The sequence below is a fragment of the Homalodisca vitripennis genome, unplaced genomic scaffold (genome assembly GCF_021130785.1).
Source record: "Homalodisca vitripennis isolate AUS2020 unplaced genomic scaffold, UT_GWSS_2.1 ScUCBcl_6750;HRSCAF=14106, whole genome shotgun sequence".
Taxonomy (NCBI): Eukaryota; Metazoa; Arthropoda; class Insecta; order Hemiptera; family Cicadellidae; genus Homalodisca; species Homalodisca vitripennis.
Genome location: NW_025782886.1, coordinates 21,111 through 47,345, shown reverse-complemented (window position 1 = coordinate 47,345; position 26,235 = coordinate 21,111). Strand labels below are relative to the sequence as shown.

Here is a 26,235-nt window from a genome sequence, read left to right as displayed (position 1 = left end):
CATGAAGTGTAACAAAAGATATGAAAATCACCTGGCATCGTTTGAGCTTTCCTCTTCTGTATGGAAGATAACTGTGTATTTGTCAGGGTGGCAGATCTTGCAGGGAGGACATAGCTCCCCACAGACACCCACGCATTTATGGCCACAGTTCAGAAAGACAGAACAGGCTTGCTCACATATGTCACGGTCGCAAATTTCAGAGCATGGCCGAGAACACTTCAAATGGGGGCAAGCCCATGTGCATGGTTCCTGCAAGTAAGAAAAAAAAGAGGGAATGTAAGAGGAATGTTATTCAGGCTGTACCGTTGTTGATTCAGTTGCAAATATTTTCCTGAAAATCAGCTGGCTAGCTGCCAACAATCTGTTAGGAAAGTATCACTTACATGTCTTTTACTCATACATTCATAAGTGGTGGTATTACAAGGCTTTAACGCATTCAATTCATATGACGTGTAAGTACATCATCTAGATGCCTCAACATGTGCTGACGCGTAATTACATCCAAATTCTCGTCCTACATTTAGTTTGCTGATGTAAATGGCTATTGTCAGTGACATATAGAGGTTATAATATCATAAAAGGCCCTTTATTTAAAAAAAAGTTTTTTTATTTAGATTGGTTCGTAGTTTTATGCATCAGTAATAAGGATCCATTATATTTTCATAATCCCAATTGTCTAACTCTCAGTAAAATAAATAGGTATGCAAACTGTGAATCACGACTTCAATGAGTACAGTAGTGGTGACAGTTGTGAACCAAGTGTTAAAGAATTTAGTGACAATGATATTACTGAGCTTGACAATGGCCTTAAAACCTCAGTAAGTATATTATGTAATGTTTCATCCTGCCCTAAAGACAATTACTTGCCCTAGTTACAGTAGAACCTCGTTAATTCGACACTCGATAGTTCGACAGTCCGTATCATTCGACACCAGCCGTGACCAACATAACGTGACAGCAGGGGACAAGTGGTGTCCTTGACGGGCCCGCCATTGTTTGCCGTGAACGGCGCGCCACTGCCCTTTGTATAGCGCATCCTCCTCCCCCTCCCCTCTGACTCACCCGCTATTCTTAGTCGTCAACTCAGTTCGCTCGTGACGCTGCGGGAGTTAAGACGCGTTTTTGTTCCTTTCGTGATACGTTACTGTTTTACGATCGTTAGACATACGTAGTTGGTGTTACTGAACTGCTTTGTAATTTGTTTTGTTTTTTTAAAATGTCAGATAAAAAACGTAAAAGGTGCTTTGTTACGATGGAAATGAAATTAGATGCTCTAAAAAGGATTGACAAAGGTGATAAAGTGTACAGAAAGTGGCGAGTGATTTGAACGTTGGTCGGTCAACAGTGATTGGATGGAGGAAGTCTAGAAATGAAATTGAGTCTTGGTGTGTGAAAAGTGTGTGTTCAGAATCGTTAGACAAGAGGAGGAGTATGAAGAGGTCTGAGTATGAACAAGTAAGTGAAGCTCTTTTCCAGTGGTTTAGGATTCAGAGGGAGAAAGGGGACACCGATCTCAGGACCGATTTTACAGGAAAAGGCCTTGAAATTTTTATCAAAACTTTAAAGAAGAGGGAGAGCCTGAATTCACAGCAAGCTCTGGATGGCTGGACAGATGGAAAGAGAGGTATGTGGTATTAAACAATTGAGCATTTGTGGAGAAAAAACTGTCAGCAAAATCTCGATAGTTCACATGATTTTAAAATGAAATTTCAAGCTTTGATTGAAGAATTAGGCCTTAGTGGAGAGCAAATCTATAACTATGATGAAACTGGTCTGAATTTTAGAATGCTCCCAACAAAAAGTTTGGCTCTCAAACAAGAGAAAGCTGCAGCAGGATATAAAAAAAGTAAGGACAGAGTTACTGTGTTGGCTTGCAGTAACGCAACAGGAACTCATAAATTAAAATTGGCTCTGATAGGAAAGGCCAGGAAACCTAGAGCCTTCAAAAATATTAAAAATGAATGGTGACCATTTTGACCTCCCGTTTTTTACAGACACCAATCAAATGCTTGGATGTCAGAGAGCATTTTTAACGAATGGTTTCACAAACAGTTTGTGCCCGAAATTAAGAAGCATCTAAAGTCCCAGAACCTTCCAATGAAAGCACTCTTGATCCTCGACAATGCAACAACGCACCCGGCTGTAGATGTCATTCAAGACGGAGAAATTAAAGCTATGTTCTTGCCCCCTAACGTAACCTCCCTTTGCACAGCCTATGGACCAAGGAGTTTTGGTAACGCTTAAGAAGTTGTATAGGAAGAAACTCCTTTCATGTCTCATTCAAGCCCTAGATGAAGGAGTCGAATTAGTGGATAAGTTAAAAAAAAATTGATATGCTGGATGTTGTTGGCTGGATTTCCCAGGGCATGGGATGAAATCAATCCCTAACGCTCGTGCGTTCTTGGAGGAAGCTCTTGGACCACCAGGGAAATGAGTTCAACGAAGAAATTAAAGATGACGAGCTAGCCACTTTAATGGAAAAAATCCCAGGTTGTGAAGAAGCTTCACCTACAGATGTTTTCGAGTGGATGGAACAAGATGAAGAAAGCGGACCAACTTCAGAGGAAGAAATAGTTGATGCTTTAAAATCAAGAGAGGATAGTGGAAGAAGAGTCAGAAGACGACGAAGATACCACTCAAAAATCAAAACTGACACACAGCGAAGGTTGTAAAATTCTTTGAGGGAGCGATCCAGTATTTACAGGAACAAGGGACGACTGGAATGGACATTTTGTTTTCTTCGACGAATTACGTGACGAGGCGGCTCGGCGAAGAAACCAAAGTGAAAAACAATTAAAAATCACAAACTATTTTGCGTTGTAAAAAGTAAAACATGATGATGTAACCATGTTACAAGTTTATAGTTGTCCCATATTAATTTATTTTTGTTTATACATTTTGTTTTTTATCTAGCCTTATATTATGAATTGAGTTTGTTTATTTTTACATTTATTCATTTAATCATTAACTATTTTAAGAGGAAGAAGTACAGCACTGTAAAACAATGTAAGTTGATACATTTTGTTTTTCATCAGTTTAATATTTGTTTAGTTGTACATTGTTAATTAAATTACAGTCCATCTTAACATAAAACTCGCCTTTTTAATATTCCTTGTGTTAAAATCTATATACTCCCTATAGTTCGACCATCTTGATAGTTCGACACCCCGTTAGTCCACAAAGTGTCGAACTATCGAGGTTCTACTGTACCTTCAATACATGACCAAAACCACCGAGAACATACATCACCCCCCTCAACTGACACCACAACATGAGAAAACAACCTCCTCATGTTGAATTATAGTAGGATGACCTCTGAAGTAAACATTTTTGTAACAAACCAACAAGATTGAAAGTTCTATCGCCTGGCAACAAAAACAATAGATTATTTACAATTTATTATTGACAATATTGTTTCTTACATGCCATTATCAGGGTGGCTAATTTGTATGCAGTTGAGATATTTTTGAATGGAAATTTAATCACAAATTAACTATTGGGAAGACATTACATTGTCAGAATTTAGAACTATCACTGGCCTTTTTATTTCACACTAGCAACGTGAAGCTGCTTCAACTCCAACGGTATTGGATGAAAGACAAATCGTTTCATACCTGTTTTGGTACATATATGTCGAGAGATAGGCTTTTTGTTATACTAAGATGTATGCATCTAGCAAGCATATGAAGACAAAGATGACTGATTGCAAAATATCAAACCGACTGAATTATTTCAATAACAAATTTATTGGTATTATATTTATCCTCCTTACAAAGAGATCTTTAAATGAGTCTATGGTTTTATGAAGAGATCTGTAGATATTCAGAAATTATATAAACAGCAAAAGATATAAATATGATATAAAATTGTACATTCTGTGTGAACCTAATGACCTTGTAATACTATAATATGGTGCTATGTACTTTCTGGTGAAGGGCACTCAAGAAGTAGTACTTTATGTGACAGATGAATAATTAAAAAAAAGCACTCAATACTAGTATATGCAGATACCTTCTACAATAGTATCAAATTGATGGAAGCTGTTATTAAAAAGAGAAACATATTTAACAGGAACTCTTTAATTAGTCAGAGTTAATATCCCAAAAGAAGTTGTAAAAATAAATTAAGATAGGTGAGACAGCAGCAAAATATCATAATGGAGTTATAGTAAGAAAATGAAAAGACAAAAGGGATGTTTTGTAATCAGTACTTAACTGGTTTGAAATTTTATGGAAGAAAACAGGATTTGTCCGGACATTGGCCATTGTTCAGTACCTCAGAAACTTGTCTTGTTACTTATTTTTTGTATCACTGAATGGCAAATGTTCAGAAATATCCTATTTCCTTCACAATCCTTTCAAACCTAAAAACAAAGAAGCGACTAATAAGGAAGGAGTTGAAATGGTGAAGCCCCTACCTGTGATTTATTGAACACTTATATTATTGGTATTGATAGGAAAGAAACTTATGAGCTGCAATCCGAGTGAACGGAAAACGATTCATTGGTATAAATAGCTCCTAATCCAAATTTTGCAAATGGGCATACTGAATGCTTTCATATTGTATAACAAGCATAATCGCGACAAGAAAATGACAACTTGAGATTTTAGAGTGGCCATGATCAAGTCTTCTTGTACTTGAACCTAACGAGGTCAATAATGACGATGAAGTCTTGCATGAACATCGTGTAAGGCATTACCTACAATGCTAGCTTTACAACTCAATATAAAGAGAGGTAGAAAATGATGTCATGTTTTCTCTCTAAGGATTGTCCAAAAAAAAAAACCCAGCTCTATGAATGGAAAAAAGTGTTTTGAGAAATATCACAACAGAGAAACTTTTATTGTAAAAGGTGTAAACATTTGTAGAAAGAACATTGATAATTACGCAGCCAAGAATGGTATCTAATCTTATACCCAATGTTATTTTTCTTGTCAAAGCAGTAACTAATTTTGCCTTTATATTTTATCTTTTTACAAGAATAAAACTGGTTTGCAAAGTAAAGTTTATGCTATTTCTCTGCCTATTTTATTGAAGAAATTTGTTTCAAAGAAACAAAAGTGTTGAAATTCAATAAAAAATGTTATACTTAAAAAACTCATCAAGGAGAAAAATGTACATCAAGGCATTATAATTTACATGGTAAGTTATTTCTTGAATAATTTATTTGTGAACAATCGAGATAACAAATGTTTTAATATTAAGATAGCCATGACACATTAGCGCGTCTTCAGCACAGAGGCCAAAGCATTTTAGCTTGATTAATGCTGTGTGCTGGTGATGCAATTACGCAAAGTTTTTTTAAGGTAAAACTGACAGAACTTTATTGTTTTCCTTCAAAAAAACTATTTCAAGCACTTATTATAATAAAAACAAAATAAAATCTACTTCAGCACACAGAATAGTGCATTAAAATAGGTCAGCATTAACGTGTTAATATATTTATATCAAACATTTAACTATTTGTATTACTATTTTTTTAAATATGGTCATGATTGTACCAAATAATGAACAATACTAATAAAAAACATCTTGTCATTGCAGTAATTTGATACAAACTATGATATCTGTATAAGAAATGTTAATAGAATGAATAATGAAACAACAGTAATTATTAGTTTGACGATTATTATGCATGTATTCTGTCATACTATAAAAAATACTCATACATTATACAGTAGATCACTCATGATAGAGGCTTGTCAAAATTTTAGCGAAATTTCCAAGACTCTTATGTGAAACTCCTATTATGCTTAACATGTTTTGTTGATTGAACCATCTCATCCATTTCATCTGGTCCAGGACTTGCCACCAGCAAGCCATAGCTTGCGGGTGAGAGCTTTTAAGAACACAAGAACTCCTCCCATCAGTTGACAGGCTACTGATTTCAAAAATGTATGAAAATACATAGATATATGGGAATGATAGCTAATTTTATCTGTGTAATGTTTATGGATTGTGTAATTATACATTATGCTAATGAAATAATCAATAGTGACCGATTATCTATACAAGTATTTATATTAGTTACCTGGCATGGTTCACAAGGCGAGCCACACACACTAGTACACTGTTTATGTGAACACTTAGTATCGCACTTTTGTGGACAAGGTGGGCAGAGCATTTTACATGGAAATTCACAACTGAAAATAAAAACATTATTTAAAAAAATGTAATAATAAATTTAATGTTGTTGTTCAATAACACTTAAATCAAGTATTAAAATAGTCTATTAAAACATTAATTAAATATTTTTAACAATACTTTCCAACAAATTTAACCCACTAGAAATTTCATAAGATTATTATCCATATTATTTCAAACACAATTGATTATGAATGCTGAGTTAAGCTCCAATTCACCTTCCTCTTAGTTGTGTCTGGGATCTGAAAATGTTGCAGTCTTGACTCCTGAAATCTGGAGATAAATAAGTCATTGATGAAGAAGCTCAAAATGAACTTGTTACGTTGTTTCGACATCAAAGACACCTAGACTATAAGATATAGTGTAATATAGGTTAAGAGGTATTCTTATTGTTTCTTCAAGTGCACAGTTGAGTGTGCACCACAACGTGAGAATTTATTTTGATCTCTTCAGACAAACATGACTCCAGATTTTAGGAGTAGCAATTTACAACACTACAAATGTTATTTCTTTACAACCTGCCAAAATTCAAAGAAAAAATTTCTATGTATATTTTTACAGGAAACAAAACAGTTAGTGTAAACAATCATTCAATGCAAAATTTTTAATATCTGTGACTATTTCAACGTAGCCAGAACTGATTAACATATATAATTATGGTGAACAGACACAGTTTATTTCTTCTCCTTTGGTTACAGACACTAATTGGGTGCTGCACGGAAAGGAACCACCCAACCCTGGTAGCTCAGTTTCATTGGCTGATAATGTTCACTCTTCACATCAAAGTATCAGTAAAGAAAAATTAATTCATATGATTATCATTATTAAATCACAATTTACACTTTGCAGAGTAACAAATGCTCAAATGAAATAAAATTACAAACTGACAAATCATGCAATACGAAAACTAGACCGGTTTTACTTTCTTTACAGTTTTTATTATTCAACTGCTGACACAGTAAATTATTCACTCTGCCATAATTATCAATATATTTTGTATTTAATGTAGTGTACACCATTCGTTTGTTATGTAAATTATTTTTCAAAATTCCTCTTATCTTACTGTCTCTATATTACATAGCAACGAATAAAATGCCATCAAACAAGTGACCATTTAGCAGCAAGTGTCATATGACAGAAACTGGAACCTCATGTATCCAGTGATTGATTTGAAACTGACTTTTAATATGGACATTACATAATGTAAATAAAATTCAAAACTAACTGTAAATAGTACTTTTAATACATTACATGCAACCTTTACCAGATTAGCGCTAATAATGGTAAGCAGTTTAACTTACAGTAGTTTATAGACAGGATGTTATCATTCTTTAATAGTTTCATTAACTTCAATTATCTGTACATACGAGGGCTGTTTTTTAAGTAAGGGCCGTTCTCCCGTACACGGTAGTAGTTCGCGTTCCTGCCGTAACGAGCGTGCGCCCCGCCTCCCGGCATTCTTAGCGAACAACTTCATGCCAGTTGCAGCTCTGTAGCTAACCTGTATGCATTACTGTGGATCTTTAAAATGTTTAAGATTATCGAATCACCCGCCGCGTGTGAGATTCGGTCAGTGATACGATTTTTGACTGCAAGAAACATGTCGGCTGCTGACATTCACCGTCAGCTTTGTGAGGTGTATGGTGCCAAGGCAATGAGTGAAGGTAAAGTGCGGAAATGGGTCCGAGAATTTAAAGATGGCCGCGAAAATGTCCACGATGAAGATCGCTCAGGCCGGCATCTGTGATCACGGGAGATTTGATTACTGCAGTTGACGCAAAAATTCATGAGGACCGACGGTTCACAATAACCACTCTCTCTATGGAATTTCCTCAAGTGTCCAGGTCAGTACTGTACAAAATTGTGTCAGAAAACCTAAACTTTAAAAAAATTGTGCTCAAGATGGGTACCCAAACTCCTCACTGAGGATCACAAAAAAAAGATTAGATTAAGCAGTTCTTTGACTTTCTTGACCCGCTACGACGAGAGGAAGGAGACGACATGTTGAGTCGAATTGTCACAGGAGATGAAACATGGGTAGTATCCCATATCACTCCTGAATCAAAGCAACAGTCCATGGAATGGCGGCACACAACATCTCCAGTCAAAGCCAAGCAAACGCTGTCGCGGCGCAAAGTTATGGCAACTGTGTTCTGGGACAGACGCGGTGTTTTGCTAGTGGACTTTATGCCGCGAGGAATGACGATTAACTCAGAAGCCTACTGCGCAACCCTGGCCAGTCTCCGACGCGCCATTCAGAACAAAAGACACGGCATGCTGACAAAGGGAATTCTGCTCCTCCACGACAATGCAAGGCCTCACACCGCTGCTCGGACACAGGAAATGATCGACTCTTTTGGCTGGGAAGTTTTGAATCATCCGCCGTACAGCCCCGACCTTGCTCCGAGCGATTTCCACCTTTTTCGTTACTTGAAAAATCATCTTGGCGGGAAGCGCTACAATGACGACGAAGAAGTCAAGACGGCCGTGAACTCCTGGTTGTCAGAGCAGGCGGCAGATTTCTTTGAAGAGGGATTTCAAAACTTAGTTTTAAGATATGATAAGTGCCTTAACAAACAAGGCAACTATGTAGAAAAATAAAGAAAAGTATGCAGATTCTGAAAATAAATGTATTTTGAAAAAAATAATTGTTGTTTATTTACAAAAAAAAAAACGGCCCTTACTTAAAAAACAGCCCTCGTATTTTCATACAGATTGACAATGTCGTTGTCAATAAAATTAGCTTTTGCGGTACCTCGTCTTTCATGGTAAATAATATATTCCTAATTTTATTAATTTCACAGTAAAAAGTAAACATTTTTCTTTTTCCTTAAAAGATACTAATAAATCTTATTCAAGCTATACATATTAAAAATTAACTAATTAGGAAAGATAAACAGAAAGAGCATTTTATTATTAAATTTTCTATCACAAATTTTGTTCTATACTGAACTATAAATAATTTTTTTCAAAATCCTTATGAATCACATGATTTGAAGGTGTGCAGTTAATCCAATGATAATTTTGGAAAATGAGAGCATGGCACCTTAAGGCATGTAATTTTTATATTTAATCATACAACATGCTAATGAAATGTTATGTAACAATACATACTTGTAATACATTGGTGGTACCAGACAAAAATTTTGAAATATAAAAGTCAATGCCAGCAGCCAGAAAGTTATTTGTTGTACTCACGTATGTCCGCAAATAAGAAGTTTATGACAAGGCTCTTTACATATCTTGTGTACCCGGCCCTGGTGACAGGCATCACAGTCTCCCTTGCAGACACACCCACATGACAATAACGCTCCACAAGGCTTGTGGCATCTTCCATCTTAAAACAGACACCAAATCTTTACTTTACCTTAAATATACCTCATGTGAGGGTCATTCCAGCAGTTTTGATATACGAAAATATAGTACATCCATCAGTATTCTTATCATCTTTATGTGATCATGTCACCGTTTAAGTACTTAAAAAAACAAGGTTTAAGCTGTCTGCATTTTTTATGTAAGGACTGTAAAAAAAGTAATTAACTAGTCAGGAGAATTTCTGAAACACAATTTTATTACAATCTCAAAAAAAGTTTACACTAAAAAAAGTGTGTATCTTGGTTTTGATGTTGAAGGAGCACTCTTTTACTTCAAAACTCTTCAGAATAACTCTTCTTACAGAATAAAAATATTTTCGGAACATACTGTACTAATTACAAATATATATTATAAGACAAGGAAAATATCCTAGCTTAAATTTAGAAAATAAAGTTTTGAACTGCCATTCCAAAAGTATTACATTATTTTACTTGAACTCAGTGCATTTACCTGATGCAGTATGCAAGTGGTTCAATAGAGACTATTCATTTTTTACAACAAACACAATTTTACAGACTAAATCTTCTACAAGCAATGTAAACTCTGGCTGTGTTCTATAAAAACATACAGATTTTGAAATAATGAAATAATGATATTCATCAGTTGAACCTCTAGATGAACTGGATAAGTTGAAATCCCAAAAAATAGTACTTTCAAAGCATAAAATGATTCAATCAACGTTAGAACGAATAAATAATTTAGACTATAACTTAACTGCCAATTTGCTCAACAAGACCTCACATGGTGGTGGGGTAACTATTTGAGCAAGAAGCTAAGATAAAGGGAATTGATTAAATGCTTAGTAAAACAATATTTGAATGGTTGAGTTCAAAAATATGCTTCCTCTTAAAAGCTCAAATTTATTAGTAGTTGAATTTTACAGAAATCCAATAATATCTAATGTATTAGAATCAATCATAAGATTAAATAAAATGTTGTTCTGTTCAGTTTAAAAAATATGCTACCTCTTAAAAGCTCGAATTTATTAGTAGTTACATTTTACAGAAATTCAATAAAATCTAATGTATTAGAATCAATCATAAGATTAAATAAAATGTTCGAAATTTTAACAAGTAAGTTTAATAATGTAGTACTGGAATATAAAGATATAAATGTAGACTTGACGGAACATGCAACACTGATTGGGATTTGAAAAACATTTTAGTAGCTAATGGTATGAGATATCTGATAAATTTCCCAACCACAGTGACATTAGACATTTCTTCCACTAAATTAAAAAATAAACTTAAACAATACTTAATAGATGATACACCTTATTCATTCACTGATCTTTCAACAGAAAAAAATTAATTTACTGTTTATATAAAATCTGTGATTAATTTAATATTCTATACAATGGTATAAAAATAATATATTAATTGAAGATTAAAATTGGGTTTTAGTTCTTTATACTGATGAATAAAGAATATTTTGATTGATTGATTATATCACATTTACTACATTGTTGCATTTACAAAATATAAGTTTTACATATTTTATATACAGTTACAAGTATGTATTATAGATATATAGATGCATATCGTTATATTTGGGCAAAACTGTAGTATTTATGTAAAATTATTATTTTTATTCTAAAACATTTATTTCTATTAACACATTTTTGGATTATTTATTATTGTTTTACTATATATTTTTAGACTATAAGAATGTGTATTCTGAATCTACATAACATTTTAAATGTATTACATAAATGTTTTGAAACTGACTGTCTTCAAAAATAAAAGCCTAATAAGCGTTTGAAAGTAAAAGAATATTTATTTAATTTTGATTCTTTCACAATTTTGGACTAAAGGACACGCACTGATTTTTTTGTATTTTTACATATTATTGTTTTGTCTACTTTACTGAAAAAAGTAACACATAATATATTTCGCTACAAATTTATTTTTTACGATTTTCTGAAAAATTATTTTTGTGAATATGTGAATAAGCACAACGGTTGGGAAGAAAGGCCCAGGGGTTATAGGGTTAATAAACTAAAAAATATTAATTTAAAACTACTAAGTAGTTATTATGAGTTTTTTATTTTATAGATATAATTGGTGAACATTATATTTACTCAATTTTTTATTAGTCATGGAAGATACCTGTGGAATTTGAAGGGTTGTGTCCGCAGGGCATTTCAGGAAAAAGATCCAAATGTATGCAATCTGTGTTACCTGAACAATGAAAAAAATAAATGGTACAGTGAATAATTATTCCTCTATAATAGAAATATTTATTCCTCTCTGCCTAATTATTAAAACACTATCCATATACGCTAAGAAAAACAATAACATCAATCGTATCAATGAGTTGAATATAACAGATACCAGATTATTTAAGTGCTGTACTATTGGATGCCAAATTAATGTTCTGTATATAACTTTATCATGATATTAACCCTTACACCGCCAAGAGCCGATGTGATCGGCTTATTATTATAATTTTTTTTTCTGTGTGTATGAGTATTAAAATAAATTTTTATATTTTAATTTGAATTTTGTCTTACAAATTTTCTGTTATAGCGTATTTTGTGACAAAAGTAATAATTTCAATAAGTGTTGTAAACTTTTTTTAAATAAATTATTTTAAATTTTTGTAGACTGAAATTATCAAGAAAGGTTGTTTAGAAAAATGTGTGTGCATACCATATATATATATATATATATATATATATATATATCATTATTGTTTTATATATAGTCATAAAACATTAATATTTGTATAAAATATATCTTTATATATATAAATATATATATATATTAATGTGACTTTTCTGAAAAACTATTTTGTGAATATACGAATAAGCGCTTGGGAAGAAAAACCCGGCAATTGTAAGGTTAATAAATTATAACAGATTTATTTTAAAACTACTAAGTAGTTACTTTAAGTTTTTAAAATTTTTTTATGATTATAGTAAATGAAAAATTTATTTATTCACTTATTTTACTGAAATAGTTAAGGAGGGTACCTCTGGAACTGGAAGCCTTTGGAAAAAGATCCATATTTCTTCAATTTTTGTAACCTGAACAAAAGAAAAATTAATGTTAAAGTGAATAATTATTCCTTCTTGTCTGCTTATATATTCTTGTCTGCTTCATCATTAAAACACAATCCATATGCAGTGCGGAAAAATTAATATTTTTCAATAAGCAGGCAATAAGGAGAAGTCTAAATAAATACACTACAACTTTACTTATGTAAAAACATAGGAGGATTATGGAGGATCTGTACATGTATATAGATGATACATAATGATAAAATAAGAATCAAGAATGAATAGGAATTACAGAAGATATGTGTTATCTTTAATTATAAATATACATTTTTTTGTATTGTAATAGTACAAATTAATAAGAAATACAGCAAATTTCCGTCTCAGTAAGCACTTGAGGCATGCTGAATTATGAAATATTCCGGTTAATGGATATTTATTATCAGAGAAATAATGTAGAGATAATAAATAAACAAACAATCACAGTAAATCATGTTTTTATTATTCAAGTATAACCTCCAGGGTAGTACTCGTTATATGTGACTTTTATAAGAACTATTTTTAAATGATCTATTTACAACGTGTAGCCTACACATCACAACAATTGGGCGGAATACGGTCATCCCGGTTCATCATAGCCCCGTACTGTACTGCCTCTGCAGCCCTCTCTAGACACTGCTTGCCTATCTCAGAATGCAGTGGTGAGACATCAGTCATTTAGATTCTAACCTGTGCTGAGCACATTAACTGTGAAATTGATCTACCATAACTAGACTGGTTACACAGGCTGACAGCCGATGGCCATGGTCAGTCACGTGAATGCATATCACCAGATGTTGGCCCAATATGACACCTAGCCTCTTCATTACGCCCGACTTAACGCTGTGGCTACCAAGAAGGAATAAAACATTGTTCTGTATTAATTTATTGATGATTCACGTTGTTCAAGAAAATTTTACTATTTCTAAAAGGCATTACCAAACATGCAGAACTATAGAATGCCGGATTAATAGAAATTTACTGTACTGCATACAGCAGTCATTGAGTAAATCAAAACTGCTAATCCCCCCTCCATCCAAATGAGATTCTGGGTATCCCACTGTTACATCTAATAATCTAATTACTCCCTTTCAATATCTTTAATAGTACAAGGGTTGTTAGGAAAGTAGGTTATTGAGATATCTGATCTCAGTGGTGCTGTGTAGCTACGTTCAGTGAAAATCTGGAAGTGTCATAATGAATGTCGCTATACCATTCTAACCACTCCAACAAGTGTTCAAAATTATGAAAACTATCAACTTTCCAACGACTGTGAAGTACCTATAGTCATTAGATTTTTTTGTAAAGAAAATATAACCAGCTGAAATTCACCATTTTGTTTTGTGTATGGAGGAGACATTATAAGCTATACTATAGTTACAAATGATACAATTTATTTCTGAAGAATTAATTAATATTCACAACGAAAACTGAAACGGCCAATTGCCTGTGGATTTTGTTGCCACCTGTGGATACATACATAGGTGGCAGAATATTATTTATCAGGTATTTAAAAGCTTATAACTGGATACAATAAGTGCTTGAAAGCAAATGAAAAAAAAATATTGTATATGAGTTGTCCTTTTAACTGCATATAATAAAAAGCAGTAAATTTCAGTGTAATTTTTTATTTACTAAAACAATTTATTTTCCGATCGACCCTCATACTTCTAACGCTCAATTCTAATAATTCAATTCTATCACTAATAAAGGGTGGCCAATCAAAACCTATTTCTTTCAGGTTCCTGGTATTTTTGTTACCATTTATGATTATCTAGTCCATTTTAATCCAAATATAAACAACTGTAATACTGTATTTAACCTTATGCCTAATGCAATGATAAGGGTTTTTCATTGCCATCTGTACTTATAGGAAATGATGTGAAGGTATGGTAGCAGGGCATATTTTGATATAGAGTTTTGTAAGGAATTCAGTGACGATTCATCCCTACCACCTAATTTAAGTCTCTTTTATATATCTCCATCTCTTTCAATGTATCACCATAACATCGTGTATACATAATAGGTTTCCTTTATTGAATTATGAAGTTTGAAAAATACATATATCAAATTCTGAAAAAATTCAAAACATTCAGAAAGAGATCCAAATATTTCCAACAGTGCAATATTGGTACGCGCCTAAACTTTTTTCATTCCACAAGGTTGGTTTGACGTCAAGGTAATATAATCATCAAATTACCATCAAGCAGATAATGAACTCACATAAAACCAGTAGCCACACTGGTATTGGCAAATATAGATATAGAAAATACATACTTCATGTAAAATATTATTTAAAATCAGGTTATTTTGTTGCTGTACATTTTTAAATTGATTTTTTATACACAAAGAACTTCAAAAAACATGTTTGCTATCGGTGATTTCAATAGTGCTGATTAGCTGTCACCCTAATTTATATAGACTAATTTTGATTTGTGACTGAGCTTCAACACATCATTAGTTGGTAACAATTTCAGGGACATGCAAAATTTAAAGTCTGCAGATGGTTTTTTTATCGTGATATCTTGCCTCATGATACATTCACATTTTTGTTTGTTGAGTTAGGTTTCATAGCATTGTTTGAATAACAAAAGTTTTGGTGAGGTAGGGGGAGTACTACAACATTTTCACTGACTGCTTAAGTCTGAGATCTAAAATAGGTATTGTAAATCTGAAATATTGCAGATTTATTTTTATGTTTGTGCTTTTGCAGTGTATTCTAAACAATCTGGTTTTCTGAAAAATGAATACAAAAACGTTTGTAAAGAGAGTACAGTTTATAAAAATATCGTAAAATTATTAAGTATTTGGCATGATATAAAAGAATTTGTATCTCCTCAACACACACATAGAATGGTGTCACTTATTTAGAAGCAGTGTGGTGAACAATATTTTCCTAATTGTTATTTACTTAATAAAGTTTATTATAGTGGAGTGGCAAATGGTGAATTACTTCCATCCTCAACATCCGTTTCCGCTTCTTCGCCGATGTCCTGTTCACTGTCATTGGTGCTATTGTCAGATGAGTCATACAGTATAATAATAAATGTCTCTGATGTGTCATCAATTAAATGTTCCTTTCCATAATATATTTAACATCATCTTAAGATTTAAGAGGTCAATTACAAACTTCTACTCACTATTCTTTTGTTACTGAGTGAACATTCTCTTTGCGTAACACTGTGTTTTAACCCTTTAAAATTGGGAGGAGGCCGATTCTCTCGTTCAGCTAGGATCTAGTCTCAGTGGTTGTCCTCTCAACTCGCCGGGCCACATATAGCGCATGCACATGCAGTGGCTCCTTGTCCACCAAAAAAGAGCAATCAGGGTTCTAAAGGGTCTCCAGCCTAAAGAATCCTGTCGTCAAGCCTTTGCAGAGTTGAAAATACTCACTGTAGTGAATCTTTACATTCTGGAAGCAGTCTCTTTTCTCCATCTCAAGTCACCTGAAGCAGCAAGAACTGGTGCCCAAATTCACAGCTACAACACCAGACATGCCTCTAGCTACCAACTCCTTGTACACAGACTGACAGCTACAGAAAGGAAACCGACCTACACTGGAGCCAAGTTATGGAATGCCCTTCCAGAGGACCTGAAGAAGACCAGCAGGCTGCAGTTTGGACAACTCCTGAAGTGCTGGCTACAATAACATCCTTTCTACCAACTTGATGAATTTTATCAATGGACTGACAATGCCTAACCACTGAATTTTAACATGTATTTCTATGACCCTTGTTCTTATCTCTATGATAATGTACAAAAGAATGGAAGGGTACCGCAAAATAGAACGTTGAAGGGACCTACAACAGTCTGTGATTCATTCGAAATTGAAAAGAAAAACAGCACAAATTTTTTAGGTTTAACAATAGATCATCATCTGAATTGGGATGAACACATTCATAAGCTTTTAATTAAAATAAATTCTGGTGTCTATGCATTACGGAGAATGAGTTACTACAGTAACCTAAAAACTTAGAAAAATCTATATTTCGCTTATGTTCATTCTCACATCTCTTTTTGCATAGCCCTTTATGGTTCAACTAAACAAATAAAAATGGAAAATAATATATATTAAAACAACAAAGAAAGGCAATACAGATAATGCTGAAGCTGAAATATAATGATTCAGCTAAAGAACATATTAAACATTTAAAATTTTTTACTGTTTATGGACAATATATTTTTGAATCAATCCTTCTAGTAAAAAATCAACAATTAAATTTAAATTCTAAGACACCCAGTCACCATTACAACACTAGAGCAAAAAACGAGATTATTCCGAACCATAAGTTGAAATTTTTTGAAAAAAAACCTACATACATGGGGAACAAATTTTTAAAATACATCCCACAAAACATAAAAACTGAAAGTGGCCCTAAGTTCAAAAAAAATCTAAAAGAGTACCTGATCAACAAAGCCCTCTATTCCATTGAGGAACTATCCACCTCTCTTTATAGTTTCCAAGATGCTTGCAATTAAGTACTAGCTGTACTTAACATTGTAAATATTATTTAGGTAGTATCTAGAACTTTGACACTATTCATTGTATCACATGTACATAAAAATGAATAAAGAATTTTGAATTGAATTGAATTGAAATGTCAATAAACAATATAGTGGGCGGATGTGTTCTATGTCATTACACGAAGTTTGCATTACCATAACCATCACTTTTACTCGGATACAAATGACAGTATTTGACCTTTGGCTCTTTAAATTAAATTCCAAAATAATTTACACAGTTTGTTAGTTTCAAAGATGAAATTTTATTGATCGATTACTTGTTATTTGCTTTTACAGGAGCTGGGTAATATGCAATTTAAGCTATAGGTTGATCTGTTTTTAAAGTATTTTTATTTGCAGGATAAAATTACAATCTGTCCCAATTAAGTTTCTAGCATCTACATAATATTATCTCATTTCCATATTTTGAGCATTGTCTCCACCAAATGCACTAGTATTTTAATAAATAGATAGGATACACATGGTAGCTACAGTGACAGTGATAGTCAGATAAAAAGTATTTCTGAACAGTGTGTACTACGGTATGTGCTCCAAATGACCCTAAGGAGGTTCACTTCTGGTTGGTTTATACCTTCCACAGCAAAAACCAATATGTTACTTAAATCTGGGCAATCTTATGGAAGTCCAGGAGTGGCATATCATTAACTGCAAATTTTGAGATTCTGAGGTGCAAGGGTAATTCCATAGGTTTAGTCTACTGCGGGAGATGACAGAGTTGATGGCATTTGTTCCCTAAGAGTCAAAGATTCTTGCTAGCCTAGACATAAGGCTGTGCCACCCCCTGCCTGCTTTGACTGGAGAGGCTGGTTCAGAGCTGGTTTCACCTTCTTCCGATGTTACATGACTTGAGATTAGTGCCCTAAATTCTTCCTCATGGATCTTGACAGGAGGCGGCCCCTACCCCCAACCTTAGCCACCCAGAATATCCTGTCACTCCGAAAGCAGCCAGAAATATTAATTTAGTTACTTATTTGGCTGAGAGCTCGCAGCACTTTTCAGCCACAGTTGGATAAGAATTGAATTCAATAACTGCGCAATATAGTGGGCCACACCCAGTAGCCTGGCAATCTGAAAGGGAAAACAAGGCAACTAGGCATGGCCACTTGAGCTGAGGGACAGGACGTGGTCTAAATCAATGACCTGAGGCAGAGAACATCCCATGGCCACATTTGTGGCCTGGCAATATGAGAGGACACTCATATGAATTTCATGCTGATTGAAAAAAGGTTAAATGTTATATTTATAATATTTTTGACCTAAAAAATTTGTTTCTTATTCCCAAAATATTTTCATGCAAGGGTTGTGTCCATAGATTTCTAACAATTCAAATCTTTTAAATATGTCCATAAGTTGTTTTATTAAACTGTACCGTTAATGAACAATGTATTAAACTTCAATCCTTAATCTTGTAACCACTTGATTATTTATTCATTTTGGAGTTTGAATTGGGTTTTATTGATTTAAACGTTGAGATATATAACATTACCAATAACTATCAGAGAATTCTTCTCTGTTAAGTTATCTGTTAAGTCTGTCTTGTTATATTGTCATTACACCACCTGTGTGCAGTATAATGATCCCTGGGATTTGGTTATTTTCTTTGTAAAAACATTTATAAGCTGTAGTCACTCCACTCCTTTTTAGCCACATGAGATGATAAATAATATATTAGATTCATTAATATACGTACAGGAGTCATCTAGTTTTACACCTCAAAAATTTTGTTAATCCGTTTATACAAGTCTAATGTCACTAGTTTTGAACACAATTTTCCTATCAAGTATACTTTTGTTTAGACTAGTCAACATCCTCTACGTAATTATTTTTTTATTAAACTTTTGTTTAGTTTAGGAGTTGTCAGGCAACCATCAGTTTTAAACATTTCATGTACAGCCCTTCTAACAACAAATTCTCTAGTTCTATGGTTTCATTTTAAGTTGATATTTGTAAAAAATTAGCTTATTACAATTGTCCTTATGGCAGCACTTAAAAGAAAATTTCTATATAACTCGACCGAACATGACCTCCAAAGCCCAATACCACCTTTCTTTCGTACTTTACAGGAATAGTATTTAAATGAACAATATCCTTCAGATGAAGTATCCATGATTTTACTTTTAAGGAAGATATCCTAAATCAGTGTCTAAACACCATATATGGCATATTTTTATTAACCATTTAAACGCAGAGTTTTCAATGATGCATCCGGTAGTGCCAGGTTTATTTGCCGCTCACTGAACTGCTTCACAGTCATCATATATGTAGAGTGTTTCTCATCCACCATGATCAAATTCAGCAACATCTTCATTTACCAAACTGCTACCAGAATCTCCTGATTTGCCATGTCAGATCGTGGTTAATAAATTAAATCATTCTCAGAAAGTTACACAATGTTGAATGCCTCACTCACAACTCACAATAACACATCTGGACAAATCAAAATTTGATAAAATGTCTATCATTATCTGTATAATAAAAGAAAGTCGTGTTAGTTACACCATTTATAACTTGATAACGGCTGTACCGATTCTCATGATTTTTGTGTTTTTGGATTTGTCTTTATCAGGAATAGGATAATTCCTATAGTATTATTAATATGATATTTCATCATTAAAAATAATAAAAGAGTCAAAACATCTGTGATAATAGTGATGTGTTATAACAAAATGCATGTGACAGTTCACATGATGTTGTCTACGATTTGTTTTGAATTAACGCAAGTTCACAGGTAATGTGATTGTTTTGTGCAAGAATTATTCTTATTAGCAATGCCGCGACCGAGAAGATTTAATCTTTCCCGACAAAGCCGTAATGCAGTTAGAATTTGCAAATTAAACCACTGAAGAAGAATAAGAATCGCATAAGAAGGGCGCCACATTAGTATGCCAGAATGCGTGCTTCTCAATCACAAGAGCAAAGAAAAGCAGCTTGTGAAACAGCTTGATTGGCAATGCGAATCTTTGAACAAACCTCAGAAATAAAAAAATAGATAATTTTCTATGTGCAAGAAGAGATTATTCAAGTATTGATTTTAATCGAGCAATGTTTCGATACGATCGCAACATGCAATGACTACAGCTCGCATTAAGTATATCTGTATGTAAATACATTCCTAAAGTAAATTTGTCTCTGAACTAAAGAAAAGGTTCAGTTATTGTGTTTTAATAACTAAAACAATTTTCGTAACTCTGTTTTGCATATATAAATAACTAAAACTTCAACTTCAATAAATTATTCCTAATATATATTAGGATTAATTTATTGGTTTTAGTTATTTATTTTTTTATTTATTATTTATTAGTTTTATATATATATATATATATATATATATATATATAAAACAAAGGATAGTTACAACATTTATAACTCGAGAATGGCTGTACCGATTATAATGATCTCTGATTTGTTGGGACTCATCTCCGCCCCGAATAGCAGAATAACTATAAAAATATCGAACAAATTCACCAAATGAATAGAAATAGACTTTTATATACTAGTATAGATTGAAAGAGCCTGTTGAATATAATAAACTGTGTTGCTTAACAATATTTTATGACAGAAAAACCACATGCTTAATTAATTTCACTACTATTTTCAATTGTTTACTTTTAATGTCTTGAAAGCATAGAGTAAGCTTGATAGTAACACCAAATCTCATTTCAACATTTTCTGCCACCACTGTTATGCACACAGTAAGAAAATATCCTCTGAGGAAGCACCTTATGAAGGTAGGCCTTAGCCAGAGTAACGAATGTAGACTCTGTGGAGAGGAGGAGGAGTCAGCAGAGCACATTTGGTTAGATTATCCTGCCATCGTAGAAACTAGGAAAAGATACCTGGGAACATATCTCCTAAGCCCCAAGGACATTAGAGAACAGGAGCCCTCAAATCTGATTGGTTTTTGCAAAAACCTCGGACTTTGAGGGCACAAAATCAAAGTAAGGGAGGTGTAAAGGTCCAAAGGGATAAGTCCTTTTCCCTCAGGAAGGAAAAAAAAAATAATAAAATATCCAAATAAGAAAAATAAAAGTTTTAGTGAACATATACAGTAACTCCCACTTAACTGAGTCCCGATTAACCGAGGCTCCGGGTTAACCGAGGCCATCGAAGATAAAAATGTTTTTTTATACACCAAGCAGTTGCAGTACAATAATAAGATAATGCGTGTGAATAGGGACCATATCAATTTGTGATGCGTGTACTTTGGCTGTTGCTAGGTCGAGTAATGAATTCTTAGATTACGCATCCTCTTGGTGATGCAACATTTGCTGATTTATGATAAGTCGCCCAACGTTTGTTGAAAAAGGCAAGTCTGAGCGTAGCATATAAGAATGAGCTTTCACTGAGTAACACTGCAACGGATAGAAAAAGCAGCACAGTATTTGACAGCTTAATATTGTTGGTGAAAAATTAATGGCAGATTCTTTAGAAATTACAAAATTTGAAAATAAATTGGCAGAAGTTGTTTTGAAGTCTGGTCTAACATCTGACCAAATATTTAACTGCGATGAGACTGGGCTCAATTTTCATATGCTGTCAACTAAAACTTTGGCGCCTATATCTGAAAAATCTACTCCAGGATTTAAAAAGAGCAAAGAGCGTGTTACAATCTTAGCATGCTTCAATTTATCAGGAACATTGAAACTGAGACCTCAACTGATTGGAAAGGCTTGGGACGAAGTTAAAAATTCAACACTACAAAAATCAAGGAGAACACTTTTTAACTTGCCAAAGCATTAAGAAAATATATCAGCAGAGGACAATGAAAGACTATCTGAATTAGCACAACTGGTTAATTAGCTTCCTTATGATCAGCAAATAGAAAATGAAGATATCCGTGTGTGGTGCAATGAAGATGTTCAAATGGAACTTAGTGATGACGCAATTGTTCACATTTTCAACAATCCGTAAGAACCTGATACAGACGATATCTTAAGTGTCTCATTCCGGTGGACTGAAGGCAATCGATGCTGCCATTGCCTACATTGAACAGCAAGAGGAGTCCACGCCACTTGACCTCCTAACAAAGCAGCGGTGGCACTATATCGCGGCAACCAAAAGGGGAAAGAGGTTAGCGCAAAAATCAATCAAAGACTTTTTCACAACTTAAAGATTTTTTTTACACTTTCTATATTACTGTATATTGTATAACAAATGTTTGTAATTAAGTGTAAATACAAATTTGGCACATATATAATACTGTCTTTAAAATCCAACATGTTTGTTGTTATTTATAACCTATTCTATATTGTCTCTGGATTATTCGAGTTTTTTGTTATCCGAGGTAGTCTCGGTCCCATTTACCTCGGATACACGGGACTCTACTGTACTGCACATTTTAGCAAATATTAAGTACGCAATGCTTAGTCAGTACTGTAATGCAGATAACAAAGACAAAGTTACTATCTAACATTTACTATACATTTAACCTGTTAGGGAGTACTGACGGCTATAACCGTCATCCTACTGACGGCTATAACCGTCATCCTACCTAGTGTATACTAGAATAAGCAAAATTATCCTTAATGAACTCCAGGGAGTAAAGAAACATTTTTATTGCTTTCATTCAAAATGTTTTGAAACCTTACAAAATATCATAATAATGCATTTTTTGGATGTACAACTTGATAAATTCATACATTTTGTTTTTTTTTAGAATTTTACAAACGTATGATAGTGTTCAAAACACGGGTACACAAAAAGTGTTACTTCACATTTTGTGCACTCTTAAGCAGTTTCTTTCCTTTTACGCTTACCCCGTGTTGTATTTGAACACACAAAGCAGCGTTTTAGCTTCCTTCGGCCATTTTCCCTTACTGGTAGTGAGCGGGGGAAATGGCGACCTGACATGCGTAGCGGCTGCGTCACAGCTGCGGCCTCTTCTCTTGGTGCAACATGTGCTTCCAGTATCTGTCTGATAACGTTAATTCGGAAGTCCATGATGTGAACCTTAGCATTTGGGTTTTTTGATTCCATGTATAGCCTATAAATGGACGTGGCGCGAGAAAATGACAGAACATTTGGCGGCAAATCTGTGATTATATATTCCGTCACTAGGAGCCAGCACCGTACAGCAATAATTACTTTGAACATTTCACAGTCGAAATAGTATGTAAGAACACCACTAGAGTGCATAAACAGTTGCAATATTGATTGATTTAGCAACCCCGTCATGGACGGTCATAACCGTCAATACTCTTTTGGGATCAAACGGCTATAACCGTCTGTACTCTTTTGGAACAACTTTCAGCTACTCCTCAACAGGTTAAAGACTATTATAAAACCCATCATAGTTGTCTTTTGACAGAAGTAGGCTTCACAAACTTGTGCATGTATATATATTTTCTTGATCAAGGAAAAAAGGCAAAATCAACTATGGAACAAAAAACTAAAACCAGACTAAATTACAATGACCATAAATACGCTTTTTGACACATTTTATTGACCATGACAAACTCAACATTAGCGTCGGAAATATAATTCACTCGAACCAGAAGTACTCATACATGTGCAAAGTTTACGAAATTGCGTGTGAAGCCGTGAGTAACTGCTAGTTACAAATAAGTCTTGCTACAACGAATCTACCACAATCAAAAAGAAAATAAAGTATTACAGTAACAACTTCAAAAACAGAATTGAAAAACTAGAAAACACAAACGTTCTGTTATTTCACAGGGTGCTTTCTTGATAGTGTCTTTATTGACCGTCAGAGTGTGGTAGCAATTAAATCATCTCAATTATGACACGATAAAACGGGCATAGCAGTTGAATGCAAAGTGGCATTGCCCGTGCTAACATGAGCGTGGCAGTGAAATGGTTTAGATATCGTCACAGGAATATTTTCAATGATTATCGGTTAATTTAGACTCATTTGCTCTGAACTCACTTAATTCTACATAATTTTTTGTACCTGACTTCTAGTAGTTATTTCCCGAGCTACTTTTGAACATAGTCGGCCATTATAAAGTGATAAAATGAATAACTCTATGCATAATTTTAACACAATCACTATTCACTAACATTAACGGTAGAATCAACAATGTGACTGTTTGTTGGGTTCCTGGTCATGAGGAGATTCCTGGACGGTATTCCAAGGAGTGAATCCTTTGGGGCTGTCTCGAAATGGGTTCGCACTTAACATGAGAGAAGGTGGAGGTTGCATCCGGGTATGAGAATGAGCAGAATGGTATTACAGTCGCCTTCCTCCAGAGTGGTGTCTGACCTTCTAACACTAAGTACATCAATTTCTTCCCGGGTTATAGGTCTGATCAAGGGACATAGTCACCTGAGGAAGCATCTTCACAGAGTTGGCATCCTTCGGAAGGATCCTTTTTATAGAATGTGTGATGAGCAGGATAAAACTGCCGAACACTTGCTCTTTGATTGTCCTATAATAGCAAGGGAGCGGTATGCCATCTTTGGTAGTTTGGACAAGAGTGGTGAATTTCTCCCGGAGGACCTGATAGGTTGTTTCGGCAGTTTGTGGAACTGCTGAAATCATAGACTGGTAGGTCTCATGGTGTGCTTCTGGGGTGCGCACAAGGCCCTTGAGTCTTAAGTGCATGGCAATAGACCGCCCCATAAAAGAAAAACAAGAAGAAGAAGAAGTGCAATACTAAACAACACATGGCACTTCACAATTAATTAATAAAATGTAGAACGAACTAATGATACATAATATGTAAGGCAGTGAACCCACTATAAACTTGAACAAGGTCTATGTTACGAAGGATAGAGGCACAATAAGTAGGTACGCAAACTGAATGGACTAAATTAAATTTTCTGGCAAATTTTTACAGAACGATTCTTTCTTAACTCAGTCGATCCACCTGATATTTGTCTAAGAACCCGCTTTGATGACTCAAGGGCTGCTTGTTGTCTGTACGATATTTAAAAGTAAATTTCCATGAACAGGTACGGTAGTTTATATGGTTGGTATTTACCATATTTATAATTATGCACTTGTAATCATAAAATACATTTGTCATAAAATCATCCATAAACTTTTAATAACATTTACCTCTATTTCTGATGAAATTTACATACAAATTATTTAACCTGGAAAGAACTGTAATATGTTTCTAAAATAAATTTGTATCCAGTACAGTTTTAAAGTTTGTATAGCAAGTCACTAAAAATATTAAACAGAGAAATAATTGGTATCAATTTACAATAACGTGACCATGGAAAGGTATGTTCATTTTTTTTTCCTGAAAACTACAATTTTTCCTGAAAACAATAGTGAAGAAAAAATTCGTCGGCAACGAAAATCAAAGGAGTTACGATTTTTTGAAATCCTCTGAAAACTCTGTTTTTGACAGTACATCTGGCAATTTTACTGAAATCTAGTACGTTAATCCTTTCAACAATGCCTGCCCGCTGCGCAGTGCTGCGCACTGCTTGCTCTTTTAGAAAAAAAATTAACTCGAGCTTGCAAAAGTCGAATCCCAGATCACGTGATGCCCCTGATCCTTAACCCTCCAAGTGTTGTTCGACAAAATTTTGTCGGTTATTTTCCATCCTTAACGCAATAATGCCCGAAAGGCATCAATATAATACAATAATATATACTTTCCCCCCAGTTTATATGCACCTGTGATAATAATACTTGGCTATAAATGCCCAACCCATGAAAAAAAGTCCATTTTTCATGGTCACGGTATTGTAAATAAATACCAAATAATTTAGTTATAACAATCTTAAACTCTTAAATAATAATATTTTTTATTGTTTAATAAAACATATTTTTAAAGCAAATGTCATAGAACTGGTCCCTATGAACATTATAACTTACTTATCGGTCGTGCTAAAGTGTCTGCCATTGGTTGCAGCAGTCAATAAGCTGTTTTGTAGTAAGTAGTCTTTACCTAAGTAAACAGTTTTAGTTTTTACTAAACACTTACAAAAATTTGTGTAAGGTACGGCATTATTAAGGCAATTTGGAAATAGCTCAGTATTAACTGATAACAGATTGCATTATCAAAATGAAAACAATACAAAAATTAATTAAGAGGCAGTTATTTATGTATAGTATTAAAGTAAAGTCAATCAATATGATGATACCTTTATCAATGAATTGGCCAAGAGATCACTTTTCTCGCTCACTTGCTCCCTTTGTCAAATAAAATTGCACAATCACAGAGTTACTGGACTGA

General features: G+C 33.8%; 1 protein-coding gene across 1 annotated transcript; it reads right to left on the bottom strand.

Moving 5' to 3' along the window:
- Positions 1 to 26,235, bottom strand: LOC124373945 (NFX1-type zinc finger-containing protein 1-like). The gene is made up of 6 exons (XM_046832255.1): positions 26,144 to 26,235; positions 12,494 to 12,547; positions 11,628 to 11,699; positions 9,343 to 9,481; positions 6,032 to 6,143; positions 1 to 249 (listed from the first exon to the last, which is right to left on the bottom strand). Exons 2-6 carry the CDS (start codon positions 12,525 to 12,527, stop codon positions 28 to 30), a joined length of 579 nt encoding a protein of 192 aa, XP_046688211.1. The 5' UTR covers positions 12,528 to 12,547; positions 26,144 to 26,235; the 3' UTR covers positions 1 to 27.

What these genes read in the sequence shown, in the direction of transcription:
- LOC124373945 (XM_046832255.1), bottom strand. Translation starts at nt 12,527, where the DNA reads ATGGATCTTTTTCCAAAGGCTTCCAGTTCCAGAG. An exon ending in CAACCCTTCAAATTCCACAG is followed by an intron (nt 9,482 to 11,627) that starts GTATCTTCCATG and finishes GTCTGTTTTAAG; the next exon opens with ATGGAAGATGCCACAAGCCT. An exon ending in CGCCTTGTGAACCATGCCAG is followed by an intron (nt 250 to 6,031) that starts GTAACTAATATA and finishes TCTTACTTGCAG; the next exon opens with GAACCATGCACATGGGCTTG.